This window comes from Penaeus japonicus, unplaced genomic scaffold (assembly GCF_977035675.1).
Source record: "Penaeus japonicus unplaced genomic scaffold, GWHDUDI00000001_assembly GWHDUDI00000024, whole genome shotgun sequence".
NCBI lineage: Eukaryota > Metazoa > Arthropoda > Malacostraca > Decapoda > Penaeidae > Penaeus > Penaeus japonicus.
Genome location: NW_028234426.1, coordinates 31,848,564 through 31,864,886, shown reverse-complemented (window position 1 = coordinate 31,864,886; position 16,323 = coordinate 31,848,564). Strand labels below are relative to the sequence as shown.

The 16,323-nt window shown below is 33.8% G+C and overlaps 1 protein-coding gene across 9 annotated transcripts in view; it reads right to left on the bottom strand.

The window, feature by feature from the left end:
- Nucleotides 1–303: 303 nt before the first annotated feature.
- Uggt (UDP-glucose-glycoprotein glucosyltransferase) overlaps nt 304–16,323 on the bottom strand; it is an 18,329-nt gene continuing 2,309 nt past the window's right edge. For 3 of the 9 annotated variants that reach the window (XM_086551013.1, XM_086551011.1, XM_086551012.1), the window contains exons 2-28: nt 15,790–16,027; nt 15,382–15,686; nt 15,139–15,255; nt 14,335–14,504; nt 13,814–14,033; nt 13,459–13,648; nt 12,861–13,075; nt 12,512–12,748; nt 12,213–12,386; nt 11,815–11,996; nt 11,443–11,701; nt 11,058–11,264; nt 10,273–10,356; nt 9,896–10,058; nt 9,050–9,341; nt 8,601–8,810; nt 8,214–8,325; nt 7,833–7,945; nt 7,455–7,625; nt 5,937–6,020; nt 2,985–3,162; nt 2,637–2,819; nt 2,410–2,513; nt 2,026–2,197; nt 1,699–1,815; nt 816–945; nt 304–661 (exon numbers count right to left, since the gene is read on the bottom strand). In XM_086551013.1, the coding sequence (XP_086407139.1) occupies nt 627–661; nt 816–945; nt 1,699–1,815; nt 2,026–2,197; nt 2,410–2,513; nt 2,637–2,819; nt 2,985–3,162; nt 5,937–6,020; nt 7,455–7,625; nt 7,833–7,945; nt 8,214–8,325; nt 8,601–8,810; nt 9,050–9,341; nt 9,896–10,058; nt 10,273–10,356; nt 11,058–11,264; nt 11,443–11,701; nt 11,815–11,996; nt 12,213–12,386; nt 12,512–12,748; nt 12,861–13,075; nt 13,459–13,648; nt 13,814–14,033; nt 14,335–14,504; nt 15,139–15,255; nt 15,382–15,686; nt 15,790–16,018 (4,653 nt within the window). In that variant the 5' untranslated portion in view covers nt 16,019–16,027 and the 3' untranslated portion in view covers nt 304–626. The remainder of the gene's footprint in view (nt 662–815; nt 946–1,698; nt 1,816–2,025; nt 2,198–2,409; nt 2,514–2,636; nt 2,820–2,984; nt 3,163–5,936; nt 6,021–7,454; nt 7,626–7,832; nt 7,946–8,213; nt 8,326–8,600; nt 8,811–9,049; nt 9,342–9,895; nt 10,059–10,272; nt 10,357–11,057; nt 11,265–11,442; nt 11,702–11,814; nt 11,997–12,212; nt 12,387–12,511; nt 12,749–12,860; nt 13,076–13,458; nt 13,649–13,813; nt 14,034–14,334; nt 14,505–15,138; nt 15,256–15,381; nt 15,687–15,789; nt 16,028–16,323) is intronic. The other 6 variants (XM_086551015.1, XM_043013805.2, XM_086551014.1 and 3 more) reach the window with 3 other exon arrangements.

The window sequence follows — 16,323 nt, the reverse complement described above, 5'->3', positions numbered from 1 at the left end:
TTAAACACAATCCTTTATAAGAAAACTATGTAATATTGGCATAAAAAGTCATCATTCATCATTCCTTCTGTCTGTGCATAAACATTTTCTCTGGTCATTGGTTTATTTATATTATCATATATGTAACTTCGAAAGTTTACACTGGTAAAACAACCAACCATTTCTAATACCTAAAAAAATGAAAATGAGTTTTAGTTCATGCGGAATATTGCTATTGTGTGCTAGTTATTATAGGATAATCATCTGATATTTTCTTCATTGCGAGAAACAGCAGTGAGATACAGAAGGATAAAGACAACAAGATTTCATAATTTATTTATTTTTTTAAATTTTATAAAAAAAGAAAAGAAAAGAAAAATAACTTTGATATTAAAAGGTTTGTTTTGTCAAAGGAGTGTCATTTGAACAGAAAAACTGCAGTCGTTAAAGGAATGTATAAATAAAAATATGGACTCAATGCATACAAATAACATGAATTTTACATCTCCAATGAATATTCTTAAGAGGACAATGATCTTGAATGAACTGCAAGAAAACTAACACTCGGAACATTGGATGCGTTCATAAATAAATCATATGACATCTATAAACATTACTTACAAAACATTACCCCCCATACATGAGCATCATAGTTCTATATGAGGTGATTGACTAGGCTGTTCTGTGGACGAGAAGAAATGGAGAAAGGTGTTAGCAAATATTGTTTGATAATTCATATATATCATTATTCATTAGTCTTTAAAATATTCATTTCTTTGTCTACTGTATTTATTGCCACTTTACCTGAAAAAGTAAAGCTTTTCTAAGCTACTTACCTTCTGCATATGATTTATTTTGTTTGAACCCTTTTAATACAGCCTTTATTTCATTATCATATTTGGTCCATTCTGGAATTATTCTCTGAGCAGCGTCTAATTTTGCTTCCTTAGTCATTGGATTATTACACTGTGGAAAAAAAAATATGTATTGTAAAAAATAACTCATTGACTTGGCTGCTCTGTGGACGAGAAGAAATACTTAAAGATGTTTGCAAATATTGTTTGATAATTTGTATCTTAATTGTATTATAATGAATATAACATTAATGATAATCTTTAAAGACAAATTTAGATAAATCAACTTGGACAAAAAATTTACGATGAACAATAAAAATAAATACCCAAATGCTATACTTTAACCCTCAAACGGCAATGATGTTCTAAAATGTCTCTTAAGACATTAAAGAACACATTTCTAGACTGGAGACCTATTACATGAGAATAATGTGATGTGGCATGCCCTCCTATCTTTGGGTCCCCATAAAACCAGTCAGTCGTCAGTTGCATGGAAGGTCACCACTCTCACTCAAAGGAATTTGATGGCAAGTAGCAAATACTATGCTCAGTGATTTTGGTAGGTAATGGTAGTGGTGCTAGAAGTGAGACTGAGACTGCAAGTCAATCAGAAGTCTCATTTAATGATCCTTTATTTTCATACAAAATGGCCCACCCAATATGAATGTGAAATTGAAAAGTTGCCTGCCTTTTTAATTTTTCAAAGAATTTTACAGAGCTTATAATAGATATGATGTTCTGTGAAAAGTACTTTCCAAGCTTCTTGAAATGCAATGGAAATACTTGGGGTCTGAATATGTAAATATATTTTTTTCAAATCAAAATTTAGAAAAAAAGAAAGAAAAAAAAAAAAAGGTTCACTTACCAGATCAATAATCTTGGCACTTTTCTTTGAGTCATCATCACACCAAGACTCACACCAGAGCCAGTCTTGAGGTAATGACTTAATACGCACTTGATGTATCATGTTATTGGGAAGATCCTGTAAAAAGGAAGTTATATAAGATAACCAACATTTCCCGGAAAGAGCTTCTTGTAATCTAACTCAAATGACAATAAACATCTAAGTTAAGGAAACATTATGAAACAATGATAGAGATCAAGAGAGAAAAAAAAACTTTCTATTTTTTTTCAAATCTTTTATTTATTTAGCATGTTGTCACTCTATAGAACTAAACAAATGTAAATTTACCTGATCCAAGTTTGAAAGCGAGTTGGGATCCTGTGAAAGCCCTTGGTACTGGCCTCTGAGTCGGTCGCCAGCTGCAATCCTACGGAACTTTTTCAGGTCGACAACAAACAGAGCTGAGATGTGGTACTTTCTTCCGGCAAGATGATTACGCCAATAACCTTGTTTCCAGAACCTGAAAAAGATAGAACAGCAAGTCAGTGTTTATATCAGAAAATAGCAATTGGATAAACAATATTCAAAGACATAAGGCTACTTGTATTGTCCACATGTACTACAACATGGCATTTATGAAAGAAAAGAATTATATATCCAAATAAATAAGTGTTACTGGAAATATTGCAAACACTAATCTAATATAATGCAATAAATCTGTCCTATCTTTACCTGAATCCTTCAATTTCCTTGCGTGATTCACAGAAAGGTACAAATCCATAGGGAGCACCATCAAGCTCTTCATTATTCAGGTCCTTGACATCAGCACGCACAACCTGGAGACACAAATATTGCCCTAAGTTTCCATTTCAATCTACATACTTTCACATTACAAAAGCCTTTGTATTTCACTGTAAGTAATAATTAAAGCACCTCAAAGAAGATACAATTTGATTTACCTGATCAGCATCAACAAAAATAATCTTCTTAACATCTAATGGGAAAAGCACATCAAGGAAGAGAATCTTGTAGCCCCAAATGATGCGCTGTTTTTCTGTCTGCTGGTGGAGCCACCTAGGCCATTTGTATTGGACCAGTTCGTACTCAAAGCCATATTCTTTGGCAAGCAGTGGCAAAATATCCTGAAGTGATATTGCAAGAATCAATGTCAATGTTAAACAATTCTTATTATCAAATGATGGATTTCAAATGTTTATAAAAATTCCACAAAAACTCAAAACACTTGACACTATACATTACTTCTGAACTTTGTACATCAGTCATTGGCATCACACAACAATACTAACCTTGAAATTTGGAGACAGGAAGTTCTTGAGGAACCAGAACTTAACTGGGGCCTTTGTGTGGCGTCGGACGGACACCATCATGATCCTCAAGAAACGTTCGTACAAGTGCCCGGACGCCACAGAGAAAATGTTTACCTTCTCAGCTTCTTCCTCTTTGCCACCACCTGAGCTGAAGGTGCTGAAGTTGTTGAATAATCAGTCAGATATTCAGTGCAAGATACATATATTTGTGTGCAAGATACATTGGAATAAGATCCTGATCACTGACCAACAGATTTATGGATATGTATCTTTGACTTTATCTAAATAAAGTTATACATTTATGCATGTAGTTAAGTCTCAACAGCTAAGTATTCAATTACTTGAATGATTGACAGTGAAAAAGAGAGACGAGGAGAGGTGAGGAGTAAGGAGGAGAGGAATGGAGAGGTCAGAATGGAAGGGAGGGGAATGGTGTGGAAAGGATAGATGAAAATGAGAGAAAAGGAAAAATGGGAGATGAAAGAGAGTGAGCAAATCACAGAAAATTCCTAGTCCCTTAGATTAAAATGGCTTTTTGTGTCAGGCCACTTCCATATAATTCCATCTACAGTAGGCTTATTAGGACATCTAATTGTGTGCCATTCACATAGTGTATGCAACCAATGACTCCCACTACTTTTTCATTATCTTGTCATATCATATGCAACTTAAACAATGGTGCTAACGTACCTCAGTAAGAAGATAATTTCCAATGAAAACAAGAAAGTTGTGTAGGAATAAATTAAATCAAGAGATGAAAGATAAACATATATCAAGTACTCCAACATTAATATCCTGGACAAGGTATTGACTATTAATATTCAATGCTTTTGAGACTTTACTGTGTCCATTTTACCTATATTAGAAACAATATAAAAATACTCTCATCCTCTTATATAGTTATCAATACCTCAATATTATGGAAAAAAAGAAAGAAAAAATAATAACAAAATATAAGGATATGACTATATATGAAATATATGTAACATTTAACCATAAATATCAAGACATTACAAAATCAGACACTAATCAATTAATCAACCGTTTAAGATTAAAGGATGAAAATGAAGAGTACCTGAGCAATACCAATCCTATATTAGCCTGACGCAAATGCCTAAATTTTATTCAAAGACAAGCTGATCATATGGAATGCTCCTTTTTAAAATAAATACAGAGGTGATATGAAAACGAGAGGGAGAAAAAAGAACAATGGAAAGAATACAAAAACATAAATGAAAGCATGTAAGGTACAAAAAATAAAGCATGGCATTTCAAAATGTGAGTTCAAAGCTAAGTGGATTATTCACATGGAATCTTCATTCCCAAGGATTCAATATTCACATGCGGTTAAAGGAGAATTTCTATCTATCATGCTAAGTTAGAAAAAAATATATATATAATTTAAATAGTATGCAGAGTTGCAAGGGCTAATTAATCATAAATATGTTGAAACTGAATGAAAGTCATAAATGTTTTATTTCTATATAGTCTACTAGTTCTAAAACAGGTGTTCAATTATGAGTGTTAATGCATTCATTCATAAGAGTTCAGTTAAAAGTCTTAGTGTTAATGCTGTAATTTACAATTTACTATTGAGGACCCCTTTTGTTTAAACTATTTTTCCTAAACACCCCTGATTTTCTAAGGGTCTATTTAACCTAATTTCACTAATTAACAACAAAATTTACTTTACGTAATCACTGAAAGTCTCAAGTAACAACATATGAAATTAAAGTTTATCTGTAGCACCTTTATATACACTGGTGCCCCCTTTTTAACTGATCTTCTGAACCTCACACTCTATCTTTGCTTATTCTCACTCTATCTTTGCTTACTCTCACTCTATCTTTGCTTATCCCCCATAGATCAGGGGATCGCCAGTAAGAAACCACTGCTCTAGAAAGACTTGCATGAACATCTAAACAGAACATGTTCCAGCCGATCATTTACAAAGTGTTATAAAAAGTGAATTCAGTTTTATCATCAGTGTCTAGTACTGTGTTAGCTTATTCTAAGTTGCATGTGAGATATTTAAAAGATCATGTATAAATTACCTCTCAAAATACCACACAGCAGTAATTAGTATAATCTAAATAATTACTTTGTAATGCTGTTAATAAATTTGAAATAGCGTTAGTGTAAATGTGTATAATTAAATAATCAGATATTTGTTAAATTACTAAAATAATACCATGATAAATATCAAATATACACTATATATTAATTGAAAAATGTCAACATACAAACAAATTTTTATCTCTACATTGACATTAAAAAACTTTTTTCTATATAGTTATCAATATATATTCATATGGAAATACACAGAATAAGCCAGTGCGTGAACATGCTTAATCGTGAATACATAAAATCATGGAAAACATAAAATTGCCATATTCATACAGGATAACTAATCATATAATAAAATTACACTGTGAATTGAATATATATCCCCATTATCATTCCAAGAACTTTGTTTTTCTGATTACCAGAAATGTGAATTATGGGAAATACAATTTGGCAAGGACTGTGCCCCTCCATGAAAAACAATTGATATAGGGGGAAGTGAATGTAAACATACCATACAAAAAATGTAATTCCCTATATTATGTCTAAATGCATTCTTGCATAAATCTTACTTACTCCATAGATGTATCATCACAGGACCATTTTCCAAATTCTTTCTCAGAAACTCAAAAAATCATTTTCCACCTTATCAAATTAGGGTATCACAATTTTTTCTGTCAATAAACCATTCAAACAAAAAGAAAGCTAAAATATTTACTGTGTGCTCAACTTCTCTAGAACTGCCTGTACAATCCAACATTTACAAATACATACAATCAAGCCATGACACTTCTGGTGGCAACACAGCATTCATGACATAGTACTGCACACTACATGCACCTACAGTACAACATGATTATGTTATACCTGTACCAGTGAGCCTTAGCTAGAGAGTAAAGTTCCTCTAACAGGACCCCCCATTCTTCAACTATGGGTCCAACAATCGGCATGCTTGCAAAAACAAAAGGGGAAGTCTGTTATACTATACTGTCACACTTAAGGGTTTAGTATTAGCAAATTCCTTAGGATAAAGGTGTGTAAGCATACTGAAACCCATAAAAGAAAATATAGAAATTAAATGAAAATAAGCATTTCTGTAAAACAGTCATGAACAAAATAAAAACAATGACAAAAAGTTATCATTAAACTCATTTAGAAAATAACATTGGCATTTTACCTGAGGGGGATAAAGAAAGAAAATATAAGTGTTAAAGTGTGTGAAAATATGAAAGAGGGGGGAGGAGGGAAGGGAGGAAGGAGGTAAGGAGAGAATGAATGAGTAAATGAGGTTTTGTGTTTGGTAGCATGTCTTACAAATGAGGTACCCAATTTAAGAGAAAAAAACAAACAAAATTTAAAATGAACTCTGATATAAGTCAGCCAAGGAAACATTTTTCTGAACACAACTTGCAAGCTCTACTTTGACAATGGATGCAAACTGCACTAATCTGTTGCATGGAGACATCCACTGCAACATGAATTTTTTGGGGGAAATAATTACAACAATATAACATATAATAAAGAAGAGAAAGAATCAGCCTAATTTCATACTGCATTTTACTCACATTAAAGACCTCATTCTTACTAAAGCTCAGGTAAGAATAAATATATGGTATTGGCACAAAATCATTATGACTAAGTTGGGGGATCCTACTAACCAAAGGGTCTCTTAAAATACTAACAAACATATTGACATGAATGTGAGAATCAGAAGTGTAAAAAAGAACCTTTTAACATTGTATGAAATCCTCATCACATAGGGTCTAAGAGATTATTTTTTTAAAAGGGGTAAAACAAATATACCAGAAGTACAGATATGAAACCATTAAACTAACAAAGATGAAATAAACATGGTATATTTGTGCTTAAAAGATTCATGCCTCTGAAAGTAAACCAACACAATAAAGCCAAGAAACTTCTAGTTAGTCTATTAACTATATACAGAGACCTTGCATTTTATTTCATCTTGGTGGTCAACAATCAGTAGCATTTCTCAACTATATCTCTAAAATCATATATGCTTTCAATTTGTTCTTACAACAACTGATACAAAGGCGTGCTTCCAATAAATCTTTTCATTAAAGGAGAGTATAAGAAATATTGTGATAAGCTTCATAATAAATGCAAGAATGGTATACGATCTTAATAAAGCACAGTTTTCTATACTAAACACTAATAGCTGACTACCATGACGAAGTATCCGTTCATCATTAATTAGACGCAACAAAAAATATTGTCTCTTTCACAATTAAGAACAAAAGACTCTGGGCAACTGAAATCACAACACACAAAAGAAGCATGTACGAGCTTGTAAAGACACACTTATCAAACAAAATCCAACATATTTCTCCCTTGTGCATAATGAAGGAGGATAAAAACACCAACCTGGTGATTGAGTTCCAGAGTCCTCCTGACTCCTCACTTTCATCTGCAAGGAGTTCCAAGTGTTGCTTTCCAGGCTGCTTCCCAACACGGACCTTCACCACGTGTGAACGGAAGCTGCTAATGATAATCTCCACGTCCTCGGATCCAACAGGGGTGTCTGTGCCTTCATGGCTGTGAACAAAGTCCTTTCATTCAACAGAAAGTTCATACTACATAATATGTTCAATGTCTTACAAAATATTATGTATGAGTGAGCATTGTGAAAATGGTTTGGTGGTACTGATAATCCAAGTTGTCTTTAAATATAAACTCTACTCATGTTGCTGCTTGCAAAACTTAAAATGAAAATATTAGGGGAAAAGAATTTCAATTTCTCACCTTGCAATGGTATATATATCAGCAGATCTCCCTTGACGTAGCCTCAACAGCCAGGCTCCCGGATTGGCCTTCAGTTGGAAGTACCCCAAGTTTGCCATAACTATGGTGTCAACCTGAAGAAACAACAAAAGCAACATTTGTATCAACATAAAATGGAATTTGCATATACAGAATGTTATCACCACTCAGGCTCATAAATGATTAATCTTTTAAAATATACCAAACTATCTATAATATAAAGTATTTATCATTAGCATTGGATAATCCAAAAAAGATCATCCACCTAATCTCCTTACAAGAAAAATGCTTTCAGAATATAAAGAATATGGAAAATATGTGATAATACATAACTTAGCTAAATAAAGAAAAATATTCACATACCAAAACTGGCTGCTGCCTGTTACCCAGTGTGAACTGGAGTCCCCTTGGTGGATTTCCTGAGGACTGCTCAAAACAGTGACCCTCCAGCAACAAGTGTTCCAACTCAAACTCACTACCAAGAAGAAAGAAAATCAAGTTAAGCATGATCATTATCTATACCTTTTCATCATAACATAACGAAAGTCACAAGTATATCAAGAGTTACAATAATTGGTATATTACATGGTTAATTAGAATAAAATATGTTATCAAATATTATTCATCAATTTTACACAGTCCATCTCCATTTCTATCTTTACATTTTTTCAGTTTTGACTTCTCCAGAAATCTCGAACTTAATTTAGTTAAAGGCATTATACATAGTTCAATATAACAATATGTGCATACCTGTGAACTCCAGATTCAACTGAATCCAGCTTGATGTTGTCCAGGTCGTACACCGATTTTACGACTTCTACCAGCCAGTTTTCTGGGGCATGGTAATTCAGAGTCAAAATGGATGATTCTGGCAAACCAGTAAACCGAGCATAGGGTCCAGCCGTCATATCGCCAGCCTCTGTGAACTGTGGCTCAGGTTCTAGTACATAACGGTAAAATCTGAAAGATGGTAAAAGGTAGGACTTACTATAAATTTTCATACTGTAAAAATTTACATACAATTAATTTCAATGACAGTTACCTTTCTAAATTTAAAATGTATATCTCCAATTGCCAACCCCTTGTGATACTAATGAACAATTAAGCAGAGCCCAAAAATGTGTAGCAAAATGGGAACTGTTCCCAGAAAATCTCTTTTGGAAAATCTTGTTACTTTTAAACAGTGGAATCAATATTACCTTCTAAGTGGCATTTCTGAATGTTTCTCCCTTGCATTAAGGACAACACGAATTTCAGCGTTGACAATTTCTTGCAATACCATCAGGATCGGACCAATCTTCTGTGCGGCATTTGACACTGGATCGCATATTGCGACAATATCAAACACAGGCATATTAGGGTTTCTGGGAGGAATCTTGACCACAGAGTACTGCTCGGAGCGAAGGTTAACTGTTGTGCGTCCTTTGGACTGAGGCTTAGTCTGAAGGACACCAGCCACCTTCATTGTCAGGTCGCTGATATCGCCTTTAACTGGGGGACACAAATAAAAATAAATGTAAATAAAATAACCACAGTAATAGCTATACAATTGATATGCTTTGATGCACAAAAACTAAATTCTTAATCTTCATGACACACTCTAACTGAGGAACAACAAACCAATTTCAATATTACAAGAGTATATATATATATATATATATATATATATATGTATATATATACATATATATATATAAATATATATATATATGTATATATATATACATATACATATATATATATATATATATATATATATATAGTATATATATAATATATATATAGTATATATCATATATATGCATATATATATATATATATATATATATATATATATATCCATCCATCCTTGGTACATTTGAAAACCATTCATAATACAAATTTCACAAAATACTAATTACTTCTGATGGAAAATGACATAAGTTTATTACCATGACAAAGAGTTCTAACTAATGCTAATTCCCTTCAAAGGATAGGAATAAGCAAGGGAAGGAGGGTGATTGAGAGAAGAGTAGCCCTAAGAAAAAGTGTCTGTTTAGCCTCACCTTCACCAACCAACACTTCTGTAAGCTTCTCTCCAAATGTGGAATGAACATATTTTTCTAGAAGGCCAAAATCTTCCATAACAAACTTTTCTGTTGCCTTGAATGTCCCCAGATGTCTGCCATTGGCAACAACAGTCCTTTGTCCAGCAGACAGAGCCAAAACCTGTAACAGTTATGGAAATTAAACCCATGATGGTAAAGGTTTGTAATTCAGCCTATTTAAAAATCAGTTGAAACACTATTGAATATCAAGTCATAGTAAGGTTATTGTACGAAGAGCAAAATGTTAGAGCAAATGACCCTTGCTTTCAATTGCACAAATAAAACAATACACATACAAGATACCAGAACACAAACATAAAATGGACGATACTAACCTTTTTACAAAATACTGAGTGAGCCTTAAATACCGAATCCTTGAATGAATCCATTCGTGATGTGAAGGCATCCATGTCTAGACCCTGCCAAAATACAAAAAAAAAAAAAAAACTCTAACATAACTTGAAATGCAAAATTAAAATTAGACGATTTCTGTGACAGGGTATTGGTTCCTGAATTTCACTTTTTTTCCTCCTCTATTAGGTCTTCTAGGTGCACATTACCCTCAATCTTCATAGTATAATCATCATCATTAAATTTGTCCCATTCTGTAAAGGAGTTACACCACAGTTTTTCCCATACATCTGATATCATAATTCTCCATATTACAATACACCCTAATTCTTGTGCACTGAACCAAAGTAGATACGTACTCTTCTAAATCATTAACTTCGAAACAATGTGATATGCATGCTAATATGACAAATAGCAGGGTGGAAAAACTCATATCTGTGGGTCTATCATCTTTGTCAAGCAGGGATAATTACTGAAGAACTATTAGACATTATGATTTCTAGGCGTAGTGGTTTACCTATCTTTGAGTACATTACATCTCATACTCTTGATAATACCTGGCAATGCTTACTGAATAGAAACAATTCAACACAAAATATATCATTTAAATTTTTCACAATCTTATGATACTATAAATATATCTATTTTTTATGTATTCTTAATAACAACTATAATAAAAATATAACAATAAAAAAAATAAATACAGATCCCAGAGATAATACATCAATATTTGTTCACAAACAAAAAGCAGAACCCAAAGTTCACTTACAGCAATTTCAAAGTCTGTCCACTTCTTTGTTCCAGCAATGATCTTTTTTGCATTATCCTTCTCAAGAACCTTTGCCAAGAACTGCCTTGCAACAGCTGGAGGCAGTGTTGTTTGTGCTACTTCTACCGCTCGGCTGAATAATTTAGGGCCTTCACTAGAGAGATCTGTATTGTGTATGGCAGAGATGCGAATGCTGTTGCTCTCTCGCTGAAAAAATAAAATTACAATTAATAATGCAAGTTAGTTAATTGTCCAACCTTGCTCAAATGTACATGTTTCTCTTCTTCTCTTTTATACAAATGTTTCATAATAATATTCACTGAAATAAATTGGAATATCTTAATCTATAAAAAAATATAAAGATCACACACATATATATACATACCAGGTATTTTACACCTTCTAGAAGTATTGCTCTACCCTCATAGGTATCAAAATCTCCCACAATCCATACAGTCAAAGGTCGCAATATCAGATCATTCTTTGTTGTGATGTAACGGCAAGAGTTGGCCAGAGTAGCTGTCATCTCTGGTGCTTTTTGTGCTGCAAAAGACTCGACAGGCACACTACTAAGTGTTTCTTCAGATGAACCAGTAAGATCAATAAATTTAGAGTTCTTTGTACTTAGGATTCTTTCATTCAACCTGAAATACAAAAGAACATATCAATAAACTTGATAAGACAAAAAATCATATAAAAACCTAAGACAATCAAAGGTGTACAGTAAGACTATCTTGAGCTACCATGCTGCACTAACCTTGGCATGATGTTTGGTAAACTCATCAGCCAGTCCACAACATCATGTTTGTCTTCAAGTTGTCCTTTATAAACTGCTCGTTGCAAAGTCTGCGTTGTCCTCATAACATCCATCAGTACAACTTCTTCAAATTCATCAGCATTCAAATGTTTCTCAGGCAGAGGAACACCATTCATCAATGCCTGATAATAACAAAAATTGTCATGACTTTTTCTCACATGCATTTAGATGTATATTCAATGGAATAAAGGTATATTCAATGGAATAAATGTTTTATGTAAAAAAAATTCTTTCAATTTACTAAACATACCAACTAATCTATGATTCTTTTGTAAAATACATTGATGCTATTTCAGAACTTCTAAAAAACAAACAAACTAGACAAAAGCCAGTATTACCTGAGGCAAAGTTGTGATACCAGCTTTCTCAACAAAATCTTGTGAAAGCATACGGCCAACATCATAATCTGAATCCTCTCCAAACACATCTTCAAGGTCAACACTTCGGTACTTGCTCTTGAAATGGGCTGTTACATCATCTACTGTTATGTCACCTTGGACATTGGAGTACACCTGTTATTATAAATAATCTTGGTTATTCTTAAATAATCATAATGAGTTTGGACATCAATAAATTTAGCACATTTAAATCACAAAGATGGTGAATACAAAGCCAAATATCAATAAAAGGTCCTTACATCAACTAAGAACTGAAGTGCTTTGTAGTTTGCATCTTCACGGCCTTCCAAGTTCTGCGCTACGTAATTGAAGGCACAAAGCATGGCCACTCCAGCATCATCATAGCCCCTCAGTGTTTGGTCAGAGCTAACAGACATTACCAATCCAATGCGAACAGGAGCATTGTGGGTCAAGAAACCTTCAACCAACCTTATCAGGTCAGCTGTTGTTGCCTTCTCTGGTTCTGCTACAATTACCTGCAAAATTTTTGTAGCACATTAGAATAATTTATAATCATTAGTGCACGTCATAACATGTAACATTTCCTGACAAAGTTGCATAAACAATGAAAATAAAACATCAACCTACCAAGTTATGGAAATTTTTCCTGATGCTGCGTAACATGCCAGGATATGTTGGCCTCAACAGTTCCCCAACTGATGATGACCACTTGCTATAAGCTCTGTCATTCTCAATGTCGTTCATCCAAACAATGGCAGTGTCACGGATGTCAATACCATAATCCTGCTTACTTTCACTGAGATCAATGTTCAATAACGTACTAAGGGATTCCCCTGGAACACCTGTTGAAGAAAATATCATATCAAAAAGCAACATCAAAACTACCTGTGGGAAACTTGTGATATCAGTTGTAAAACTACTATAATACTTTGCAATTCAATTTATATTTAAACATTCCTTTGATATATTTCACTCACTGAAAAGAACCCAATCTCTTGAGTAATTAAAGAATTACAAAAACTCAGAGACAACAATGAGAACAAACATCTTGCAATTAAATGGAAGATACAAAAGAATAGAATATACAATAAATACATAACAAAATAATTCTTTGAAATAAGGTAAGACAATAAAGAATACCATTTCCATCTGAATTACAATACAGAACATGAATTCTCATTTAGTTATAAAGCTATCAACATGGAGAACAAAAAAGGATTCTTACCCAGTTTGTAGAGGCCTCCCATGACTCTGTCTTCTGTTCGGATGTGGTCAAGGAGGGTGTAGATGTCGGTGAAATCCATGTCAAAATACATCCCATTAATAAAGAGAGCTGCGTCAGAGGGGTTTACGTCCATCTGCGCACTCAGCTGGTTCTGGTTCTTCAAGATCTCTCTTTTCATCTTGTCATCAACCTGGGATGAAGTGAAGGGAATAAAATGAACATTACCCCACATTATAAACAAACAATGAAAATAATATATTGATCATTAATTGTAGAATACATGAAAAATAAGACAAGTCCTTGATATTATTCTCCTCTTTGCAATCACTTCAAATCAGCTGTGAAATAAGCTCACCTTTGTCCTCACTAACGACCGTGCTAGCATGGGGAAATTCTGAGCTGTGTGCACAAAGATGCTTAATTGCTCCTCCTTTGGTGTTGTCATAATACGCTGGGCAGCTTGCATGCTTAGGTGTTGCAGCTGCCATACTTTCATGGGTGCCATTTCGTGACGGGATTCCACCAAGTGGCTGCGAAGCTGTTCCAGCTCCTCCTCCTTGTCAGGGTGAAGTGACCTGTGGGCAAAAGCATATCAAAGTTAAGAATGTGGACAAGTAAGTCATGTTCAGAAACTTTAATAAAGGAAAATAGATGCTTGCATAAAGGATTCTATAACAAAATTACCAAAAATAATAAAAACATAAATGAAAATGTGTAACACAAACAAATTATGAAACCTTATATAAAAAACACAACCCTAGTAAAATAAATAAATAAATAAATAAATAAATGAATAAATAAAATAAAATAAAATACAAAACCGTATCCCCAAACTGCATCCATAATAAACCTTCCCCCAAAGCTTCCAAAACTCACTCAAGTTTAGAGAAGAGGAATCCCTCGATTTCCACCTCCTGTTCGTCATCCTCCTCCTGTCGGCTGCCATCATCCTGCACTTTGGTATCATCTTGTGCTTTGTATTCTGTGCTCTTGATCGCAAGCTCCACACCGTATCCACTTAATCGAACCTTCTTTTTGGTTATCTCCTGGAAAAATCATATACATTGTTTCTATTAATAAAATTCCAAATCTTTATCAACATACATTTTTTTTCCCTTTTAATTTGCAAGATCTTAACCCTATGACGACGGTGCATCATACTCGTGTGACATAGCCAAACTCCCGATGCCGGGGCGTCGTGCCAGCATGACGATTACAATGCAATATTGCAATCACCCGGCATAAGGGTCTTCGCGTATCGAGTGCCCCGTCGGGAAAGGGTTAAAAAAAGATAAATCCCTCTCAGTTCTTTGCTAGTGTTTTTAAAGAAATATAAATATTTAGTCTCCTGCTAAATATAAAAGGTTAATCATCATAGAAATGTGTTGCATCAACACCTTTTTCACTAAAAAGTAAAACAAGGTAAAGAAAAAATAGGTACTTATTCCCTTCAAATAACACATATCAAATAGAATATTGCACTTCCTTTTTTCCTCCATAATTTAAACAACTAACAAACTCCCATACAAGACAATTTTTAACATATCAAAAGTACATACAGGGCTGAATTGAGACAAGGTGACACTATGGCATAAGAAACTGTAGAGGGCAAGGAAGGACAGGGAAAGAAAAAGAAAGAATTGGAAAGAGAGGCGGAGAGAATCTGAACTTTTTTCTTACCTTTACATATGGTCGAAGAACATAATCTATTTTGCCCAATGCAACTAGTTCTTTCAGTGCTAAGTGATATACTCGGAATTCCTTAGTTCCCAGTTCAGCATAAAGTGTGGCTCCAACCTATTAAAGAGAGTTTAACGTTGATTGATAATATGAAAGTAGAATTGAGTTCTTATAAATATATTTTTTTGTAATATAAACAGTAGATATCACCTGCAGATAATGATCAGTATATTATGAAATTACCTTAGCATTTTCTCCTCCAGGATAATGATGGTCCACGTCATAAGATACAGGTTTTGTACCTGAACCTGCTTCTACCAACTTCTTCATTGTCTCAATATCACATGTAAGCTCTCCATTAATATCAAATACAGCAGTACAATCCTCTCCAGTAGGTAGATTTCTGTCTAAAGCAATCTGACGAAACATTTCAATCTTTGGAGAGTACACTCTCATGGACAGGCTAAGTTTCAAAATGCTGACTTGTGAAGAAGACAAAAACTGACCAGCAGTTCCAAGGATCTCATTATAAGCTGCTTTATCACTTCCTGAAATGCAAATAAAGTACATATTATAAATCACACCAACATGTAACTGAGAAGTAATTAATCATTCAAACTCATAATCAAGCATGATTATGTGGCTGCTTACCTTTAGTAAAAAGAGTAAAATCTTTTTGTGAAACAGCCTCCACAAACTCCCAGAAGGTAGCGACACTCTCCTCCCTCATATACTCTGCCGTCTCCAATAGCAGAGGTGTGTGACTCCATTTGGCAGAAAGATGAGTTGTTACAGGCTTGACTTTGCCTTGGCATTTCACTGTGGTGCCAGTCAGAAGAAAGCATAGCAACCCCAAAAGGGGTCCTAAAATTTCTCTCATTTTCCCTTTCTGTATAAGAAAAAAAAATATGTAGATAAGATTCAGCAGAATAATTCTAAACAAGGCAACAAATCTATCAAATTTGTAGTGAACTTTACACTTCTGAAACTTGGCAAAACTGCAAACTCTTGCTGTCATCTATGATGGAATGCCTACAATCTTCATACTTCATAAATTGTAATGCCTTACACATTTTGGGCACTCCATGGACTAATTCCTTAGGTAAATTTTCTGATTATGACAGCTTGACTTTCAAAGACAAGAATTATAATTTTTCATGCTGTTTGATGTGATTAGAATGAATC